The 21,018-nt window shown below is 35.6% G+C and overlaps 1 protein-coding gene across 1 annotated transcript in view; it reads right to left on the bottom strand.

Moving 5' to 3' along the window:
- LOC110463554 (protocadherin Fat 4-like) overlaps positions 1-21,018 on the bottom strand; it is a 41,988-nt gene that overhangs the window by 18,986 nt on the left and 1,984 nt on the right. The window contains exons 3-24 of the mRNA XM_021518220.1: positions 18,290-18,430; positions 16,859-16,999; positions 16,028-16,159; positions 15,537-15,674; positions 15,173-15,285; positions 14,679-14,743; positions 13,403-13,560; positions 12,125-12,313; positions 11,263-11,334; positions 9,203-10,434; positions 8,697-8,804; positions 8,208-8,324; positions 7,791-8,047; positions 6,672-7,112; positions 6,332-6,565; positions 5,249-5,786; positions 3,884-4,061; positions 3,475-3,578; positions 2,903-3,058; positions 1,334-1,436; positions 696-986; positions 5-152 (exon numbers count right to left, since the gene is read on the bottom strand). Of these exons, the coding sequence (XP_021373895.1) occupies positions 5-152; positions 696-986; positions 1,334-1,436; positions 2,903-3,058; positions 3,475-3,578; positions 3,884-4,061; positions 5,249-5,786; positions 6,332-6,565; positions 6,672-7,112; positions 7,791-8,047; positions 8,208-8,324; positions 8,697-8,804; positions 9,203-10,434; positions 11,263-11,334; positions 12,125-12,313; positions 13,403-13,560; positions 14,679-14,743; positions 15,173-15,285; positions 15,537-15,674; positions 16,028-16,159; positions 16,859-16,999; positions 18,290-18,430 (5,056 nt within the window). The remainder of the gene's footprint in view (positions 1-4; positions 153-695; positions 987-1,333; positions 1,437-2,902; positions 3,059-3,474; positions 3,579-3,883; positions 4,062-5,248; positions 5,787-6,331; positions 6,566-6,671; positions 7,113-7,790; positions 8,048-8,207; positions 8,325-8,696; positions 8,805-9,202; positions 10,435-11,262; positions 11,335-12,124; positions 12,314-13,402; positions 13,561-14,678; positions 14,744-15,172; positions 15,286-15,536; positions 15,675-16,027; positions 16,160-16,858; positions 17,000-18,289; positions 18,431-21,018) is intronic.

Here is a 21,018-nt window from a genome sequence, read left to right on the forward strand (position 1 = left end):
TGTAGTAGAGAGGCCTCCATCCACAGCTATAACGTACAGGACCACCTCATCTCTTTGGAAGTCCACTAGCTTAGATTTAACGGTGATACTAGCCGTTTTAAAATTGAAGCTGAAATAATCTTTGTAGGCTATATCGTCTTTTTTCGTTGGAGCTAAACAAACAGACATTACGAAGTAGTAACAAGTTATCTTACGTAGTCAATATTCAAATCCACGTGTTATTTGAAGTACGTCAATATACCACTCCACAGGTAATATCACATGAACTTACACGAAAGCATACAGATATCTGTCTCACAATTATAGAATACATTGTACTGGAAAGTCGTTCATGATTCCAAAAAATATCCGCAAATTAATAATGGAAAAAATACTTGCCACCTGATAAAACAATGATTCTATGAACGCTCGTTTGCTCGTCTTGACATGACATGGTATAACTATTTTCTTACAATTCTAGATATACTCTGCCTGGGAAACTATTAATGCTGAAGATAGAATTGTCTGAAAGTCTAATTATGTCAAGATTAATATATATTTTTTACATCATTTAACTTACACTTTCACATTACCTAAAATCTTTAAACTAGCATCATATCTAGTTCTTTAACTTACTTGTACATCCTGGCTAACAACTTAATTTACACCTGTTTTCTTAACTTACGTCGTACTTAATCCCTTAACTTACTCCTTACCAAACAGAAAAGTTAGATCTTGCGACTCCACATCAGTTGCATTTATTTCATCAATAAGTGTTTGATCAATGCTTGCGTCACGCGAAACATTGACGGCGTAAGTTTTAGCGGAAAACACTGGTGCGTTGTCGTTGACGTCAGTCACTGTCACCTTGACATCTACAGTACTAGTGAGAGATGGAGTTCCTTTATCAAACACCAACACCTCGCAAGTATGTAACCTCACTGTTTCAAAGTCTAACGCAGACGTCAATGTGAAGATGATTTTGAAGATGTCAACTGTTGTTATATCTATAAAAAACAAAATGGAATTAAATGATATATTTTCTGAATTCTTCCAGAAACTAAACTTCTTTCTGATTTAAACTGTGTGGTGTTTCAACAGTTCCTATATGAAGATGTGCTGTAGTTATTGCAATTGAGCTTACTTAGTCCTGAAATTTATATACCGCTTAAGGGCATTAACAACCATAACTGACGCTTCTGTCAATCAAATCTGCGCTTTAGCATTAAAACTTCGTCACAGAGGTATACTTACTCTGTGATTACTAATGTACCATTCTTATATAAGCAAGTTATTAATGAAAGCAGTTTAATAAGATAATCACTATAATTGATTTGTTTAGTGTAATACGCACTCAGCTTGGCTGTAAATGGACAGTCTGAATCTAGTGTTACAGACACATCAATGTCACCATTTTCTCCAATATCTTCATCTCTGATAAAACCAAAGGATTCCGTCTGAAAAGTAAAAAAATTATTAGTACCTGTATAAGGTCAAAATTATATTATCATTATATTATATATACCAATAAAGTCTATGGTGAGAAATATTGCCCTTGCTCTTATATTTAGAACAGATATATTTAGAGCTGATCAAAGAACATAAATGGCCAATTAAATATAAATTGACCCGACCAAGTGCTCTTTAATGGTACAAGTATATGGTTTTATTTTTCCAAATTCACACTCTTGTGCAGAAGTGATTAACTGGAATTTCACTAATGAAGCTATCATTGAAGCAATAAAAGAACATAATGCCCAACAACAAAACCCAGGATTCTTCAGGGTATTACTCATATTTCATATAACACATACCTGACAAAAAAATACGACAACCATACAATCCTATACCGAACACACTACAGAATATTTTGAAATTAATGTCATTTTGAGCTTTTGGTATGTAGAGCAGATATGTGTTAAAATGGATTCAACTTACAGAAATCAAGCTCAGTGTCTTAATATATAACATAATGTGATCTCCATAGATATTGGTATTACTGTAGATGCCACAATTTTCGTAAGGATTCTGTCTCCTTAGTAGTATTTGAACTACACGTACAGCACAAGATTTACGAAATGTATGACGGCTTAACTATCAAACACATGTTAAAACTATAACTGCATCTTCATACAAACCCAACATATGTATACTTAAATAGGCATTTTTGATAAAATTGGAAGAACGATTGCTTAACACTTCAAGCATTATAACAGCTTGTGATATTACTGTTATTTAAATCTGCGTATACTACGCACAAAATATTCCTATCATAAACTATAGTGACGGTACGTATCACTAGAATTATGACCGTTTAGTATAGAGGAGTATTCCACGTTTAAATAAAATCATATGTCAACAGTATGCACGATTGAATTCGAATTGAGATTGTTCGTTGAGCGAAGATAGATCAACTGTTTGAAAGTACTGTCTCCTGGAATTTCTCAGTTTGTCACAATTGTTTCGTAACCCTGTTGTTGTTGTTCCAAGTTGGAGGTATACTAGGCACTCGGCTTTATAAAGGACTAAGGAGAGAATCGATACTGCAATATGGCTGACACTCCTTTATTGTATTTTCAAAAACTTTTCAATTGAATTCCTTTGTATGGATTGTTTTTTATTGACGTTATTTCATGGGTACTTCTCAACATCATGAATATTCTTAACTGAAATGTTAAATTTTGTTCATATTTCTATAATAAAAGTTTATGCATTATTTCTTTGTTTCAATCAGTTGGTAATTTATTAATTATGCATATTTTAGAATTTCACTTCAAGTTTGAGGAAAAAAGTTCCTTAGAGTAAAAAACCAAGTATATAACCTGGCATGTGTAAAATAGACCTCATATGCCCTCCTTATCGCCAACACATCTCCTATAACTTTCTCACTCTCTGATATTCCTCATGATTTTTCTTTCTTTACCTCGTCGCTAATGCGCAGGTCCTCCTTTACTGTGATGTCATATCCCCCTCCGGATGACTGATCGCTGAAGATTGGACTGTTGTCGTTAACATCCTGTATCGTTACCTCTACGGGAACGACTGCTGTGAGACGATATGGACTGCCAGCGTCAGCTGCCTGGCAACACAAAAATGTTTGATATATCTTTGTTTGGTTTTCTGCATTGACAAACCAAATATTTCCGAAAGGCGCTTCTATATTTCAAGTAATTTTGTTTTACACATCAACCTATGTAATAAACACAGTATAAGAAATAAACGTGCTTCGCGACATTTAATAAAAAATGTTTTTTGTTGGTTAATTTACTAGCCTATGACTTTAAGTGAGCTTTGAATAAATGACACCATTTTGCTCTGCAATGTCATAATATTACTAGTACCTGCTTACATTGTGTTATTAGAATTAGCATAATTTCTCCTTGTTGAAACTATTAAAAACATTTAGTAGACGTTTTGAATATTAAGTAAATACTTAAATTACAACTTGTTCTCATTCACTTATTATTAACTTGACAACGCATACATGGTACTTACTTCTACAGAAAAATCGCAGAGCGCAAAAGCACCTTCTCGGTCCAGGTTTTTCTTCAATGTCATTACGCCAGTCGCCGAATTAATAGCAAAGTGACTGAAACAAGCTGTCCAATAACAATTTTCTTGTTAAGTTACGTGAATAATGACATTATAACAAAACATTTAGAAAGGTCCAGTACGTAATGTAAGCATTCAAAGAAAAAAACGTATTCCTAACTCATTTAATTCGGTCATCCGAAGATGTACTTGCATGGCAAATCTGGTTACTGCAGGTGCAGTAGTATAGAAGATATGTCCCGGACAAACCTTTTATATAAAGGGAATATAAAATAGATGAATGAAGTATCTTTTTTTAAGTCCTAAAGAAGAGAAAACAACACAAACATATGTTCTCCTTGGTGCAGCTTACCGTCAGATCCCACAATTGTATAGGTTATTTTTTGGTTGAGCCCCTCGTCCTCGTCTTTGGCGAGTACATTTACTATATTTGTATTGATGGGTATGTCTTCCTTCAGAATGCGGCGGTATTTATCAGTCGAGCCAAACGTTGGATGGTTGTCATTCATGTCAGTCACAGTCACAGTCACCTGTTAAATTGTAACACATTTGTGCGGTTATCGTACAAAAATACATCGATTTGAACTTATTTCTGAGGCTGCATAGAAACACACGGAGGAAGAACTTTGCATACCACACTTGATACCCAAACCTCAATATTGAATTTACACAGGGAGTGTCATTAGGACACATCGTTTAGATGTAACTCATAAATTCGGAATCGCTGAAGGCATAATTCTAACCTTTCTCTGAAATTTTGTATTGATAAATAGCCACGTCTTGGAGAACTCTGAAGAAGGGTTGTAACCATATGGTTTGAAAAGACCGTCCTCATGGGACCCTGGCTGTTGCGAGAACGGTAAACCACAAATAAACAAACAAGTGGTTTGCAAAGTTATGGACAAAGAAAAATCGACAGAAATAGAAGTAGGATAAATCCATAACAACCCTTAGGTAATCTAATTGCGCATAATTTGTACCACTGACAATCGTACAGTGGTCACCCAAATGTAACGAGAGATCTAGATGATTTTATACGATTATCACATTTGCTTAAAAACATTTATGTGGCCTATAAGCCATAGGAATAATTGTTAGTCTTAATATACAGTATTCATTAGGCCTCAAACAACCGAAACCAATTGCGCCGAACTAGATTTAGTTATAATAGGACATAAACTGTTGACACGTTTTGCGACTTGAAATGACCAACCATTGATTATCATGAAACCAACTACACATAACTGTATTTTCAATTTGCCGCTTAAATTCGATTCGGAACCAAATCTGAACATCAATATGGCCGCCATTGGCCATCTTGGATTATGTGAAAAAGCCAGTTGGTTTCCGCGCGGAATATTTTGAGTATAATGTCACTTTCTACAAATGTCTTTACTATCAATTTCCGGCTTAAGTTTGATTTCGGCCCAAATCTAAAAATCAACCAAGCTACCAGCGGAGCCATGTGTCACAATAACTTCCGTGGATCTTTTGTTTATTTCGATATAAAAGTGGTACCATTACAACACGTAATGCTAACACCGTTAGTATTCGGTCTCTTGGTGTTGCAGTACCAAATATGTAGATTTCTTCCTATAGTATATTCTTTAATGGGAAATAAAATTAAACCTATAACTTGTATCATTTTACATTAAGGACAGTTTTTAATTTATTGACTTATTATTGACATTTTTTACAAAGTATTGAGGAAACTTACTAGTGCTAAATCTGTGTCATCCTCAACGGTAGCACGTACAACAATTACGGTAGACTGAATCGCTTCCCTGTCAAACGGGTCTTCGACCTTGATGTTACCGGAAGATTCAACCTTCACGTTTTCAGCTCCTGAAACCTTGTCAAAAATTACCGTCTTGCCATTCTGGCTGGTCACATCACCAGACAACGTTCCTATATCTATATTTGGGATGTTTTCTGGAATAGACATTTGGATGTCTTGAAGATTAAATTTTACTTTCCCGGATGAGGAGTCGTCCTCCACAATTTCCAACGTCAGTGTGGCCGTGGAGGTAAGGGGGGGGTTGCCTTTGTCCATGGCGATCAGTATGACTGTGAGGTTCTTGATGGGTGGGTCGGATGTTTTAGTACGCATGACACCACTGCTATTCAGAGTGAGGCTAAGTCCAGTCGGCAAGGACATATTGATTGGCTTGTTTATCTGGCCATTCAGACCACTGTCTCGGTCTAGAGCGGTTACTACCATGATTGGTTTCTCAGCCTGACCGCTGAAATCCGACCTGTTATGGTTAAAGCAATATATGCATGTTAAATGATTAATAAATGCAGGGCTGTCTCTTGCAAATCAAAGTGAATACAACTCAATTCAGCTTCGTAAACAAATTCGATGAACAAGGTCGATATCATAAAAAATCGTGCACACTCTTGTTCAATAAATTAAAACAGACTAAACTGCGAGTGAAGAACAATTCTTAAGCTTTCCAAACATCATTGTTTTATCTTCAAAAAAAACAACACACACACTTAAAATTGTATTATATTCCAAGCTCTGTTTTTAATAAAGCTGACAATTTAAATTAATATCAAGTCTTCTGGTTAGTAGCATTTTTTTAAAATTATAATTATCTTGATATATACTCCACAAACCGAATGCAGAAACCACCATTACTCCAGTTTGTTTCCATTATAAAGCCACTTAACACTTATAAAATATTTCAAATTATTTTAGTAAAGTGGATTTATTAGTGCTTTAACCCTGTCCTACCCTCCTTTCTGGGTTTTGACAAAACGGACCCTAGTAGTATAATAACCCATATCAACTCACTTTTTTATTTTGATGTAGTGGGCTCCAGTAGAGATATCTTGTGTGAAGTAAGGTGCGTTGTCGTTTACGTCCGTTACTCTTATGGTGACCGTTGAAGAGCTGCTTCTTGGAGTTTTTCCATTATCCTTTGCTACTGTAACCAGTTTATATTCAGTTGTAGTTTCGTAATCTAAATTCTTGTCACAACGAATAACTCCATCGTTATCAATAGAGAATATTCCATCTTCATTACCACTGAAACATAAAGCATCATATAGTGCACTATATAGTTGATATTAAAACAAAAAATAAATACAACTAGGATTCAAATTAATACCTCCACAAGATCACCCTCGCTTACCTGATGAAGTTGTAACTGGCTATATCCCCGTTCACACCCTCATCTTTGTCAGAAGCTGAAACATTAAACAACGAAGAACCAATCGACTTGTCCTCCGGTATGTCCGCTATAAGAGCTGCAGAATCAAAGACTGGGTCATTGTCGTTTACATCAATGATTCTCACCACCATCGTTGTGGTCACACTGCGGAGTGGACTTCCGTTATCACGTGCTAGTAAGGTGAAGTTATGAAATGGAATTGTTTCTCTGTCCAGTGAATGTGCAACAGTAATTTGTGCAACAGTAATTTTTCCCGAGAGTCTATTGTCTATTCGGAAGTAACCGGAGTCTCCTTGGATTCTGTAAAATACTCGGCCATTTTCGTCTTCGTCCAGATCATTTGCTGTTACCGTGGTGACAACATTTCCGATTGATGCTCCCTCACTTATACTCGTTGACCTCCTTGATGAGAAAAATATAAAAAAAGTTATAATAAAACTGTGAAAATGAAAACTATTAGTTACCATTTACAACATATTTGTATCGGTATATAGTTCATCTATATTTCGAAAAAAGTCTGTCCAAAGAAACAAAATATTTTCAACTGTTTATTTTTAAGAGATTGCATTGCAATCTTTCACACAATTTCTAGCAGTAGTTCTAGTTCTACGATACAGTGGCACCTTCAACTAATTGATTTTTTTCACAAAATTGGGTGTATTCAGCACAAATGATAGACTATATGTATTACACAATAATTTAAAATAAGTATCTAATTAGTTATTCAGAGGATAAGGTAACAAATTGAAGTAAGGCGGGTTTGGGTTTGTACTGACAGATACAGTCTGAGCTAGCAATTAATTATCAAGTAACTTTACAGTAGAAAGAGAAAAAGAAATGAAAGAACTATGTCAATGACCCAGTTTTGAACAAAACATATCCAATTATTGCAGCCAGAGGAATTTGCCTACACAATTGCCATTAATTTGTGTTATATGAACCTGTATATAATATATATTTCCCAATCGGACAAAAATAATTCGCAAAAGACATTTAATTTGCTTTTCGCTCTACGACATTATTACATGTATATAGATTGATTATAGATGTTCAATGATTAGTCAACAATACACGACCTACCAGTCTCCTGACGTGAAATCGAACGTTGGTGTATTATCATTGATGTCAGTCACCGTGATGTTTATGCTAACCGACCCTGTGTTTACACCATCATCAGCCGTGACGACAAGGGTTACAATATCGATCACCTCACGATCAAGTTCTGAAATTGTTGTTATCACACCCGTCTCTGGGTGTATTGCGAAATTACTACTGGCTATTGCGAAGGTAAAAGAAGGATTTTCATCGGCGTCAGTAGCAGTGATGCCACTATCGACCTGAAAGAAAGCACGATGCAGAGGATATGACAAATGAAAAGTTAAATAAACAAGTTAAAACAATTAGAAAACGAAGGAAAATAACATTATTTATTAAAAAAATCGGAGGTCTTGCATGAACAATATATGGTGTAGTGGTGAATCTTCCCCCTTTACACACCTTAACAGTCCTTCCAGTAGAGCTACCTTCCTCTATTTTTCCCGTGTACTTTGAGCGCTCAAACACAGGCGCATTGTCGTTGACATCATCCACTACCACTTCAATATCTCCAAGTACCTGTTGGAAAGGAAACAGAAATAGAGATTGTTTTATCCAAGTTGGTGAAAATATATGTGAAAACCATCCAGGAAAAAACATCCCTGAATGATTTGTTAGTCACAGACCCAAAGGAATATCAACTTCTTTTGTCTCTAATCTACCCTCCCTGATGACATTTCTAGTTTAGTGGTCAGCATATCTTGTGTTCTTGTCAGAAACAATCCATTTCAGTTTTGATGACATTTTCGCTTACTAATCTCTTCATTAATTTTTAATTACAAGTTCATTTTTTGTGTGTATGTGATATGACTATGAACCACCAATATCATTATAATAAATAAGACAAATACCTTGATGAAATAAATCGTCCAAGACAGGTAAAAGACTCACGGTTAGAGAACAAGAAGTCTCACTGCTCTTGAATGCTGTTATTGCGAACTGCAGCTTTTGTTCATTCTGGTTTTCTCTATCCAGTCTTTTCTTTGTTAGGACTTCCCCCTGCATACCACATCAGCAACTTAAAAATCTTTTAAACTACGCATTACAACAAATTTCAATAATTGGTTTATTCATTAAAATAATCGTTTGAAAAAACATGAATTTTTAAATTGCTAAAAGACACCATAACTTATTTGGTACTTAATGAATGATTATATTAAAAATTATAATATTATAACAAATTTCAATTTCAATTTCTTCATTAACATCATCGTTCAAAATACATGACATGTTAAACTGCTCAAAGACACTAGAACTCATTTGGTATTTTATGGCTGATTTTCATAAAAGCCTGAATTACATATATCTTAATAAAATGGAGTGGGTCAAAAAGTAATAACAACGGTAGCTTCCCGAATAACCCTGGATCCTTAATAAAATGAGGATTGAGGGATTACCGTAGTTTGGTTGATTGTGAAGTATTCCTCGGCTCTGCTACTCGCAAACTCATAACTGATGAAGCCGCTGACATTAGCCCTAACCACAGGTGTACCTGGGGGCATGTTTTCAAATACATTGGCAATGAAATTCAACCCTAGATTAGTGCCAGGTTGTCGAGACAGGTTCACAATCACGTCAGCCGTGTTGTCCTTTACTCCATCACTTGCTGTCACGTTTATAAGTATGTTTGCCGAGTATTTTGACTCTCCGCTTATATCCCGAAATGGTATAAGTTCTGTTCTAGCCAATGTCTGTATGACGCCTTGATGGTTAATACTGAAGAACGAACTGTCAACACTGTAGGTCAGAGTTGTCATGGTGTCGATATCAGTTGCCTGGACTACACCCACCAACAGACCTGACAGAGAGGTGGGAAAGATGTCGAACGAGTATGTTGTGTCTGAAAATTGAGGCGGGTTATCATTGACGTCCGTTATGTGCAGGACTACTTTGGTTGAAGCCGTCATTGAACACACACTGACTTCAATATTGAAAATGATCGGCGACAGGCCACTCTCAAAGTCGAGACCACCGGGTCCAATGCTTACGTCAGAGGACCCAAGTGTCAAGTTTGTAAGTGGTATATCTGAAGATGCTAATGTGAAAGGATCTGAAATTGAATATTCGATTACTTTTGACTTTGTGTTTTCTCTTTTCGTTACGACCATTGATGCTCTAATGATAAGTACTTTGAGCGTTAAGATTTTAGAGCCGTACGTAATGTCAAATGTGTCCAGGTAGGCTGTAATGCTGGACTGTCCAGTAATGGTGGTCAGGCTGATGGCGATTTTAGAGTACACATTTTCTCCAGATAACCGATATTTCACTGACTCTGGGGCATTATACGAATCTCCTGACCGCAACGTTGGTAACGTGGCCAGTAACTGCCCAGAAAACATCCCGTCAGCAACAGTGACACAAAGTTCTGTTGGTATCGACACATCTGACCATGTCTCCAATATGGCCACTATTTTGTCAGCGACCACCAGGTCACTAAACGCCATCTTGGTTTGAATACCCAAAGCAAAACTTGCATCTGAACTAGACAATGCAGAATCCAGGATCACGGTCACTGCAGAACAATTTACTTCATACCGGAAGTTATTCTCTGTAAATGCCTTTATAAAATTGACTTCCGGTACATCAGTACATAGATTCGCGACGTCATTTGCGAAAGGGATGGTAAAAACTGAAAAGGTAAGAGCATAGATAACATTTCCAGTTATTCCATTATATTGCCTCTTTCAAACAGATTTCATGGAACAATTTGCTACGCTCTTTCTCTGTAATTGTAGGTTTTTTTTCAGTGTAACAGTATATCTAGTTAAACATATAAAGCAATGCATCTTAAGTTATGATTGTGTAACCGTTTCTTATATCTATATCCATATAACAGTTTATCTTTGGTTGTAATACTGTTATGGTCAACAATGAAGCACGTGAATTAATTCTCAGTATAGCTTACATGGACAAGTGTCGTTTGACCTTCATCATTAAAACAATTACAGACGTGTATTATTTACAACAAAAAGGTGTACCCTTTTCAAAGATATTAAGTTTGAAAACAAATTTGTCAAAGACTGGTGAATATTGATAATGTATGAAATAACAAGAGATACCTTTTTATGAAATTTTACTGTATATTGAATACATAGTATCTGAATAGTCGACTGCTATTGAAATTTGTTCAATTTGTTTGCAGGTTTTAACCACCAGAGGGCACGTTGTTGTAAGTATTGCAACAATTTACAAATAATTACAACAGTGACAAAAAAGCAGATTGGTGAAAGGGGTACAATCTTTACAGGTTTAGGTATCCTTGTTCTAGCTCCAAGTGTGCTTTTGATGTTTGGACGTTGCAAAGATCAACGTAAAGATTTAACTAGTTTCAAATGAAATGGACTGATGGTAAAAGGAAAATATGTTTGTAGTTAAATATATACATTTAAGGTATGTACTTATCTCTATATGAACAGTATATCTATAATTATCTACAAATACTATGAAGTTTACTTACTTGGTGTTCCAACAGGCTTTGGTACTTGCAGGGACACGGTAAGGTTCGGATAGGCGAACAGGACCTTTGGTACTGCAATGCATAAGCAAAAGAAGAATTCAAAACTTAACTACACAAATGAAGTTGTTTTTGATGCATTAAAACTAAGATGTAATAAAAAAAAAACACCAAGATACTGTAGCATAACATAATAGTATTTAACTTACAAACCAAAAAAGATCGAGTATGTTGTCTTCATTAGGACCATTGACATGTTAATCCAATAATCAATAAGCATCCTCCTCAACCTATCGATTGTCATTTTATAATCTGCAAAGTTCTAGATAAAAATATACTACAATGTACAAAAACATATTTTTATATTGTGGTAATTTGATTGATTTGGACCTTTGATCCCAATGTAACTAGGGCTTCTTATCACGAGTAATCATCCAGTGCAATTTGATAATGAAGCTGGTCCTGAAACTGTTCACAGACTGGCGGCGGATAAGGGGATTATCTACAGTATCTAATCTCCGTAACGTAGCTATCACAAATCAACGTATAGTTCCTGGCTATGGAAATATGTTCATTTATGCGTGAGATAAGGATAATATTTAAATGAAAACCTAAATCAAAAGTTATTCCATCATTAGTATTTGTAAAGTAGAAAAAAATCGAAAAAAAGCATAAAAGCATATTATTTTTTTGGTTTGTCATGGGCATTTTTAAGAACTTTGTTTCCAACGAACCAAGTAACTCGTCACAAAAAATAGGAATTTGATACTGTGTTCGGTTACGCATTCAAGACGATTTCTAATGTTATTTGTAGGAGAAGATAAATAGGATATTCTAACCACATCAACATGAACGAAACACCTACCAGGCGTGCAGCTTCTCTGATCCTTAGTTTGGATGAAGCCTGACTCACAACGACAGCTCCATTCCCCAAATCTTTCCACACATGCACTGTTAGGTGTTACACAGACGCCTGTTTCACTGTGGTCACCACAGCGACCGTTGAGAAGGATGTCTGTTCTGTTGGACCCGGTTTTAACGCAGGGAACTTGGACTAAAATAGAAACCACAAATCTCTCTGTAGTTTGTATGCAGCCAAATAAAGACCGTACAAAAGAAGTATATTAATCAGGATACGCTATTTTAGCTATGTTCTAAATGATTGGCTCACGGATGCAGCATGCTATAACATAACTACTATAAATCTAATATTTCTTTAGCTTGATCGAAAAAGCACACAGTTAACATACAGTTTGAACATTCTCATGAACAGCTGTGTGGCGATTCCCCAATGAATATTCAACAGACTATAATATGCACTTTTTAAACATTTATGATCGTTTGCAACATAGCTCCGATCAAACTTGTTCTATACACGCAGTTGATTTCCTAGAACAACTTGATAAAATGAGAGAGAAAAACAAAGAAATGTCGCTTATACAATGCTGTTGAGTATACCTTAGTTAATCGCCAAAATCTGTTTCATGAGAGAAAATGCAATAGAAAGTAGGTTGAAACATTTGAAAAAAAGACCATCTATGATTAATGCTTATGTATCTTTTTTTTATATAAGCATTATATGGTCAACACCTGTACAAATCAGCCCACTAAAATACTAAACGAGTGTATGTGGTCGTTTTGATGCTTAAAAATAAACAGAGACTACGTTATTCTCAACCTAGAAATGAACTGACTATCCATTCCACATTCTTATGAAACAGTTTTCAAATGATCAATCATCTACCGATTTTATCATTCTATTGTTCTGAATATTTCATATTTTTGAAACTTATAACTGTTTAAATATTCTAATTTCTAAAACCTTTCTAAATTAACTCGTTTGCTGTAAGATCTCAATAGAGATAGATTTTCGTCAATTTTTTGGAAAACTTATGATTATGCACATTTTTCTCTTGGATTCTATTGTCATTTTGGAGAGAAATAAAATAGCATATGCAACGAAACATATTTAATTCTCCGAGAAATTATAAAATATGTTAACTAAGTAATCTCGTTTAGAGCGTGATCGAAAACCAAACGATAATAGTGAGAAGTGCGAGGTAAGCTACATAATTCAATCGTATAGATATATATTATTTAAAGCGTCCTTGCTTTCCAGTTTCATAGTATAAAAATACTGTACCTGATTCATTGAAATTGATAGAGTTGGGGTCTATTTTTACGATGAAAGCCAGGTTGTTGAGCTCAGCCTTTTGACCATTGACTACAGCTGTTTTGAGTGCCTCTGGTGTGACGGGGCTTGATAGGGTCACTTCGTAGTCTACATTTACACTTCCTTCCCTACAAAATACAGTTTATATGTTATACGAGAATAGATTTTTTTTCTGGATTTAAGTAAAGTATCTTACATCCGACTGCATGCGCGTGGCATTACCATTGTGAAAAAACCCTTTGAAGTACAGGTCACAAAATCGGGTAAAAATTCCGATGCTGCAATATGGTAAGTGCCGACAGGAAATTTAATCTTATACACAAATCGAATAGAATATCAACTTTTTTGTGTTGTTTCAAACAGAGGGATGTTCAATTAAATTGTTATACTCACATCAGTGACATGAATGGAGGATGATTCGAAATATTCCCAGAATACATTTTCTCATCATTGATGAGAGCGAAATTATCTAATTAACGTATTATTGGTACGTATGTAATTAATTTACATGTTTGCAATTATTATGTCTTAATCAATAATATATATATGGAATTTTAGCCCTCATTACAATCAGAAATCTTTCAAAAGCTTATTATTTACAATTAGGAACGAAATTGGCCAAGAGATACAGTCCCAGTTGTGTCCGGCTTGGAACAAGTGTACTATAGTTAGGAACAGTTATCTTAAATGTTGTTGGGTAATTTTGTCTTTTTTTCATTTCAGAGTACCTCCATTGCTATCATTCCTTAAATTTTATTGTGTAATTTTGTCTTTTTCGTTTTAGATTATCTTCATCGGTCACATGCCTAAAACGTTGTATAGGGCTTATGAACTTCTGGTATTTGAGAACGATATTGTTTATTTGGAATACTTCGCGGAGTACTAGAAGTTGCCATGGCCGTGGACATCACATTAATGGCTGGTAGTACATGTAACACATTATGGATATCTAAATAACAATAACAGGGGTACATCTAAATCAAAAGCATCATATATCAAACTATTAACATTATCGTGTATCCAGGTAAGAAATATAAGTAACTAAAGTCGGAAGCGTACCTAAAGAAGAGAAACCCTGTGATAGTTTAAACTAGTATTCACTGCTGCTAATAAGCAGTTTTTCTGTAACAGATAGCCCGCGGGCAATCTGCAGACTTTATTCCTGCAAAATGATAGTTTGAGGTGTGCTAGTAATATAACGTAGCGGACAACACGCAAGAAACAACTGTACACAAATGTCACTTACGTAAGCCGTAATAGCACAACAGCCAGTAACGTGTTACCAAGGGACGCTTGGAGGATTATTTTCAACTGAGAAAGAAAAATGAACATATCATGCGCATGTATGGCTTACTGTGAATGGAATTATCTGAGCAGACATGTAACTCTTTTTAAGTTGCATAAATATGTGAGCTAGTATATGCACAACGTACTGTGTACACACTGATCAGTGATAATCCAAATAGCTTATTTAAATGTTAACTAATTTATATCAATTTTAGGTATAATTTAGAGCTTTTTTTCTTTTTTAATCCACACAATTAGGAATCACCTTGAACAAAGAAAACTTAGATGAAGTTTCAGTTTAATGGACCAACGGCAACTTTAGAAAAAATGAATATGAATCTTTACGTCTGCCACAATACTTTTAGCAACGTTACTGTTCGGGTCATTAATTAAATGAAGTTTCAGATTAATGGACCAGCGGCAACTTTAGAAATAATGAATATGAATCCTTACGTCTGCCACGATACTTTTAGCAACGTCACTGTTCGGATCATTCATTTCTATTGTAAACTGCTGGATAAGAGTCAGGCTACATTCATATGTCTTCAGTTCAGGCTCGTTTCCCCCTGGAAAATAAATTGTATTAAATCAAAGAACTTTCTCTTAATATAAAGACAAAATACAGAGGTCAACAGCAAAACAGGTGTAGGTAAGAGATGTTCTATAGATGTAGCAAACTAGATCTCCTTCTAAATAACTCATTGTTGAAAAAAGCGAAATAAAAAACTGTGAAAACCACCATGCTTAGAAGGAAATTATTTTCGAATTCTTTAAAATGTCATGAAGCTAAAAAGCTAAGTAAATTTCCAGTACGTACTCGGAGTGCAGGTGCCATCAGGCTCAGCCCCGTTGGAGTCGTAGAAGCCCGTCGTACACACACACTTTTCATTGCATTCAGAATCCGCCGTTTCACATTCTCCTTTTACATTGTTACACGCCGCCCCGAGACCAAGTTCTGTTTAATAGTGAATCACACATTACGTCAGTTAGAAAGAATGGAAATAGTGCGAGACATTAAAAAGACTGTGAAATGTTTGTACACTTACTTAGTAACTTCAGGCTAATCAATGAGATCGAACAGAAGGCAAAGTCCTTATGTCACTTTGGAAAAGATTATATCTTTTTATCTTAAACAATATGTTGATTTTATTTACTGGTACAATATTATTAAAAGGATTCTGTAAACATTCGGAAATAATCTATGGGTAGAAAAAAGTGTTGTAATTCCGAATGGCAGAACAAGTACTGTAACCTAATGGCAGAACAAGTGCTTTAAACCTACGGGCAAAACAAGTATTGTAAACCTACTTGCAGAACAAATGCTTCCAACTTCGTAGAATCCTGCGGTACAGACACATGTGTCGCTGTCTCCACATCTGGCATTCTGATCTGCACACTGGTCTGACACGTCGGAGTCACAGCTTCCACCAAGAGCTAGCTCTGAATCGAAAATGTTAGCAACTCATTTACACAATTTGTATTGGGAAAGTAAAAGTTGTGACTGTTATATTCAGATATCGGTACATTTAAGATAAAAAAAATGTAGAGCACATGCAAAAATCACAGGCATCACATCAAAATCTCCTCAGCAAGAGAATTATTGCTTAATTAGGATCACTTCTAAAATACTGATATCTGAAAGGTCATAACTACATGTACATTTCTAAAATATTTTTCTACTGAAATAAGACATTACCCCTTAGTAGAAATACACTCCAAATTATTATTATAGGAACAACATGTTCTTATGTGAGCTTTATATATTGAAACGAGTAATGACAGATATTGTTTCGACAAACAATCGAATCGACCGAATAGAACTGCAATACCTCAACTTACAAGTAGTCAGTTAACTCAACTTATAGATATAGTTGGTTGTCCCTACCAATCAGAGCCCACAGAAAACATTTTTGAAGTAATTTCAACTTTTAAAATTTCAATGTAAAGTATTCTATCTTTGGGTCCTTCCCATGGGTATGATGTAAGTCAATCACACTGTAATAATGTATACGTCTGTCAATCAGGGGGAAAGGAAGAAGGGTTGGGTACTTATAGTGTGTCTTCAAGCATCCTTGGCCGTTGGGAACATTATTATTACCATTGAAGTAAACAGTAAACAGTAAACAGTATATGACGTACGTGCTGCACAGATTCCGCCGGGGCTCCTGTAGAAACCTTCTTTACAGCTACACGATAAAACACCTTTTCCTGAACAATCAGCGTTCATGTCGGCACATTGATCGGGTATTCCAATAGAACAAGTCTGACCAAGTGCTAGCGCTGTGAACATTAAACAAAGTTGACAGGTAGGAGTAGAAATATATAGTCAAAGATGACATATAATGATAATATACAGCACTTCTTAGTGCTCAATGTCATTTGGAAATTTACTCCTAGTGGTTTAACAGCACATGTAAAAGTATCATTCCAGATTCATGGAAGTGTTTATAATACATATATACTACATATTCTACCTGTGAATATGAGGTGATTTGGTATTTACCGGACAATTGTGACAAAAGAGGGCTATAAAGGTAGAAGTAGACAGTTTAGTAGTAGAAACCCTTGGAATTTTTAAGGGTTGTCAGCTCTCTGGTAGGAAATGGTAAACTGTTCCAGGAGGTTGCTGCTACCTTACCAAAACATCGGTTTATATAAGTCACGGTAAGAGATTTTCTGAAACATAGCCAGGATTCTGTGTCCGACGGCTGATAAATGGTGACAAGCTCCTGTATATACTTAGTTACTGTTCCAATCTGTGACATATACATGTGCCTCGCCTTTCTTAACTGTAGTCTATATCGTTAAGGTAACCGATCCAACACATACATGTATGTAGAAAACGTTTAACCAGACGTGTTGCAGTGTTCTGGACTCTCTGCGGAAGACTTTGATTAGTTTATCGTATTTATCACCGAGCAATGCATAATCGTGGTTCAGACGAGAATGTAGATTTCCCAAACGATGGATAAAAGGTTTCTTATAACCTTGCCGAAGATTGAAACAAAGTAGATTATATGTGCATTTCACATCGTTTATCCATATAAAACATTTAGAAAAAAATGTTTGGGTAATAAATGATGCCCTTAAATCCCTTTATTGGCAGGTAATGGGTTTAGGGAATTGTATTTTACATGTAATTAATAACGTGGGGATATAATACTTCATTAATGAGAATTGAGTGGGCAATACCTGGACAAACTTCCTGCTAGTTTAAGCCAAGAACCCATATTTCTCACAATCTTTTCACAATCTTTATTTTTAAATAATGCAACAGAAAGAAACTTTCAAAAAGGAGAGAGAAAGGAAAACTAAATAGCAGATTAGGATGCTATTACGTGTCGACAATGAGATAGGAGGTGTTTGTAGAATGTTTTCAATCCCAGTGTTGTGATAAATATGTTTTATATTTATTTCTTGAATCAGTAGTAGACGTCTGTCCAACTGGAAAAGACCAATGGTCCAGCACTGGCAAGCTCTTTCCTAAAATGTTAAAAAAATTCTGTGCATAATTATTTGCAACTTTTTTCTTATGGAATAATATTGAGAATTGAAAGATTAAATACTTACTACTCAAACAACCTCCAGCATCAGCAGCTCCGTTCGAGTCGAAGTAGCCATTTGCACATACACATGTTCCCTGCACGCACTCAGAATTAGATTCATTACATGCAGTTGGGGTGACGGTACAGTTAGCTCCAAGAGGAATTTCTATCAAAATATAGTTGTGCATATATGTGAATATACTTAAAATATTCCAGTTTAAGAACAGAGAACACTGATAAATGAAAAACATTCATGTATACTGATTATTGAAATACGATGTATATGTGGAGACACAAAACAGAGTGTACAGTGGCATTTGCGGTCACATTGAAATAATGATTAAAGCAGCAACATTTAAAATATAAATGGAAACATTGAATGAAGAATATACCCATGAAAATATTGACAAACCAATCCTATAAGCATTGGGTAGAAATCGATTAAAAATAAAACACATTCAAATAATTATGTTCCAAATATCAAATATGGATAACACAAGGCGAAATATAAAAAATATCACACTGAAAGCATTAAGAATTCTTAAAATACACAACTTAAAGCACATGCTTCATCTTTAAAGTCATAAAATAAACACTGATGAGGAAAATATAAGGAAACGCTTTAAATCAGACCGGTTAAATAAATACACCGGTGATGCAAATAAGGCATTTATTACGCACACATAAATATAGAAAATGCATACAAAAACATTACTAATGCACACTTAAACATTTTTTATATAAAATATAAAAGTAAAACATTGATAAAACAATAATAACGAAAGTAAAACAAAAAGAAAGCACAAAAACATTGCGAAAAGCAAATAAAACATTGATAATACATAGTAAAGTATTGATAATGAATACTTAAACATAGATGATATAAAAAAAAAAAAACCACATACAACATTGATAATACATAGTAAGTATTGATAATGAATACTTAAACATAGATGATATATAAAAAAACACATAAAACATTGATAATTCACAGAAGAATATTTATAAAGAACACTTAAACATAGATACTATAAAAAATACTAAAACATTGAGAAAGCACATTAAACATTGATAATGTGTACTACACGTTGAGAACACACACTGAAACATTAACTATGCAAACTTAAACATTGACTATACACAAGAAAACATTGATAATGAACAAAACATCAGTAATGCTGCTCAAATATGTTAATAAACACAAAAGTATTGATAAGCACACTACAACATTGATAACGCACACTTAAACACTGCAAACACACACATAAACATTGATAATATACACTTAAACATGGATAGAGAAAGCACACTTAAACACTGTAAACACACATAAACATTGATGATGCAACTTTGATATTGATAATATACAGTAAAATATTTATAATGCTAGTTAACATTAGTAATGCACACTGAGACACGACAAAAGTCTGAAATAATGCTTTGAAAAAAATGACTGTGCAAACGGTCAATGCTAATACCTACCTGTATCATGATATATACTCAAGCAAAACTGTGTTGTATACAAGTATGTTGTGTGTTAATATTTTAATGTACATTATTGTATACGCCCGCACACATTTCAATCACATCAGTTTAATTAATATATGCAAACAAACGCTTGGTTCAGAATGCCTCAATTAGGCCGAGTTTAGTATTTGTCCCTCGTTTTATATGTGGTAATGATAGTTGTAGGTTTAGTAGTGGTTATTGTTGGTGTGTATTCCGTAATGGAAACCGTCCTATTAGCTGGAAAAAGAATAAGTTATGATACGTATGCATGTAAAGTATACAAAGCAAGCGACGATTACCGCGATGGCAATCCACTCCAACCCGCTTATTACAACGAGAGTGCTACCACTTCGACGTATAGCGAAAGGATACATTACCTGGCATTGTAGTCAGAACTGGTGTGGTAGATGTAGTAGTGGGAGTGGCAGATGTGGTTGTGGGTGTGGCAGTTGTCGGAGTGGATGTGGAATTTGTGGTTGTAGGTGTAGCAGTTGGGTGTGGAAGTTGTGGTTGTGTGTGTGTTGGTAGTGGGTGTGGCAGTTGTGGTTGTGTGTGTGGTGGAAGTGGGTTTGAAAGTTTTTGTTGTGTGTGTGGTGGTAGTGAGTGTGGAAGTTGTGGTTGTGTGTGTGGTGTTAGCGGGTGTGGCAGTTGTTATTGTGTGTGTGGTGGTAGCGGGTTTGAAAGTTGTTGTTGTGTGTGTGGTGGGAATGGGTTTGGAAGTTGTGGTTGTATGTGTGGTGGGAGTGGGTTTGAAAGTTTTTGTTGTGTGTGTGGTGGTAGTGGGTGTGGACGTTGTGGTTGTGTGTGTGGTGGAAGTGGGTTTGGAAGTTGTGGTTGTGTGTGTGGTGTTAGCGGGTTTGGAAGTTGTGGTTGTGTATGTGGTGGGAGTGGGTGTGGAAGTTGTGGGTGTGTGTGTGGTGGAAGTGGGTTTTAAAGTTGTTGTTGTGTGTGTGATGGGAGTGGGTTTGGAAGGTGTGATTGTGTGTGTGGTGTTAATGGGTTTGACAGTTGTTGTTGTGTGGGGGGGGGGGGGGGGGGTAGTGGGTGTGGAGGTTGTGGTTGTGTGTGTGGTGTTAGCGGGTGTGGAAGTTGTGGTTGTGTGTGTGGTGGTAATGAGTGTGGTGGTAATGGGTGTGGAAGTTGTGGATGTCGGAATGGTGGTAGTGGGTTTGGAAGTTGTGGTTTTCGGTGTGGTAACTGTGGTTGTGAGGGTGGTGGTGGTACTGGTAGTGAATGTTGCAGTTT

Source organism: Mizuhopecten yessoensis, unplaced genomic scaffold (genome assembly GCF_002113885.1).
Source record: "Mizuhopecten yessoensis strain PY_sf001 unplaced genomic scaffold, ASM211388v2 scaffold10917, whole genome shotgun sequence".
In the NCBI taxonomy this organism is placed as follows: Eukaryota; Metazoa; Mollusca; class Bivalvia; order Pectinida; family Pectinidae; genus Mizuhopecten; species Mizuhopecten yessoensis.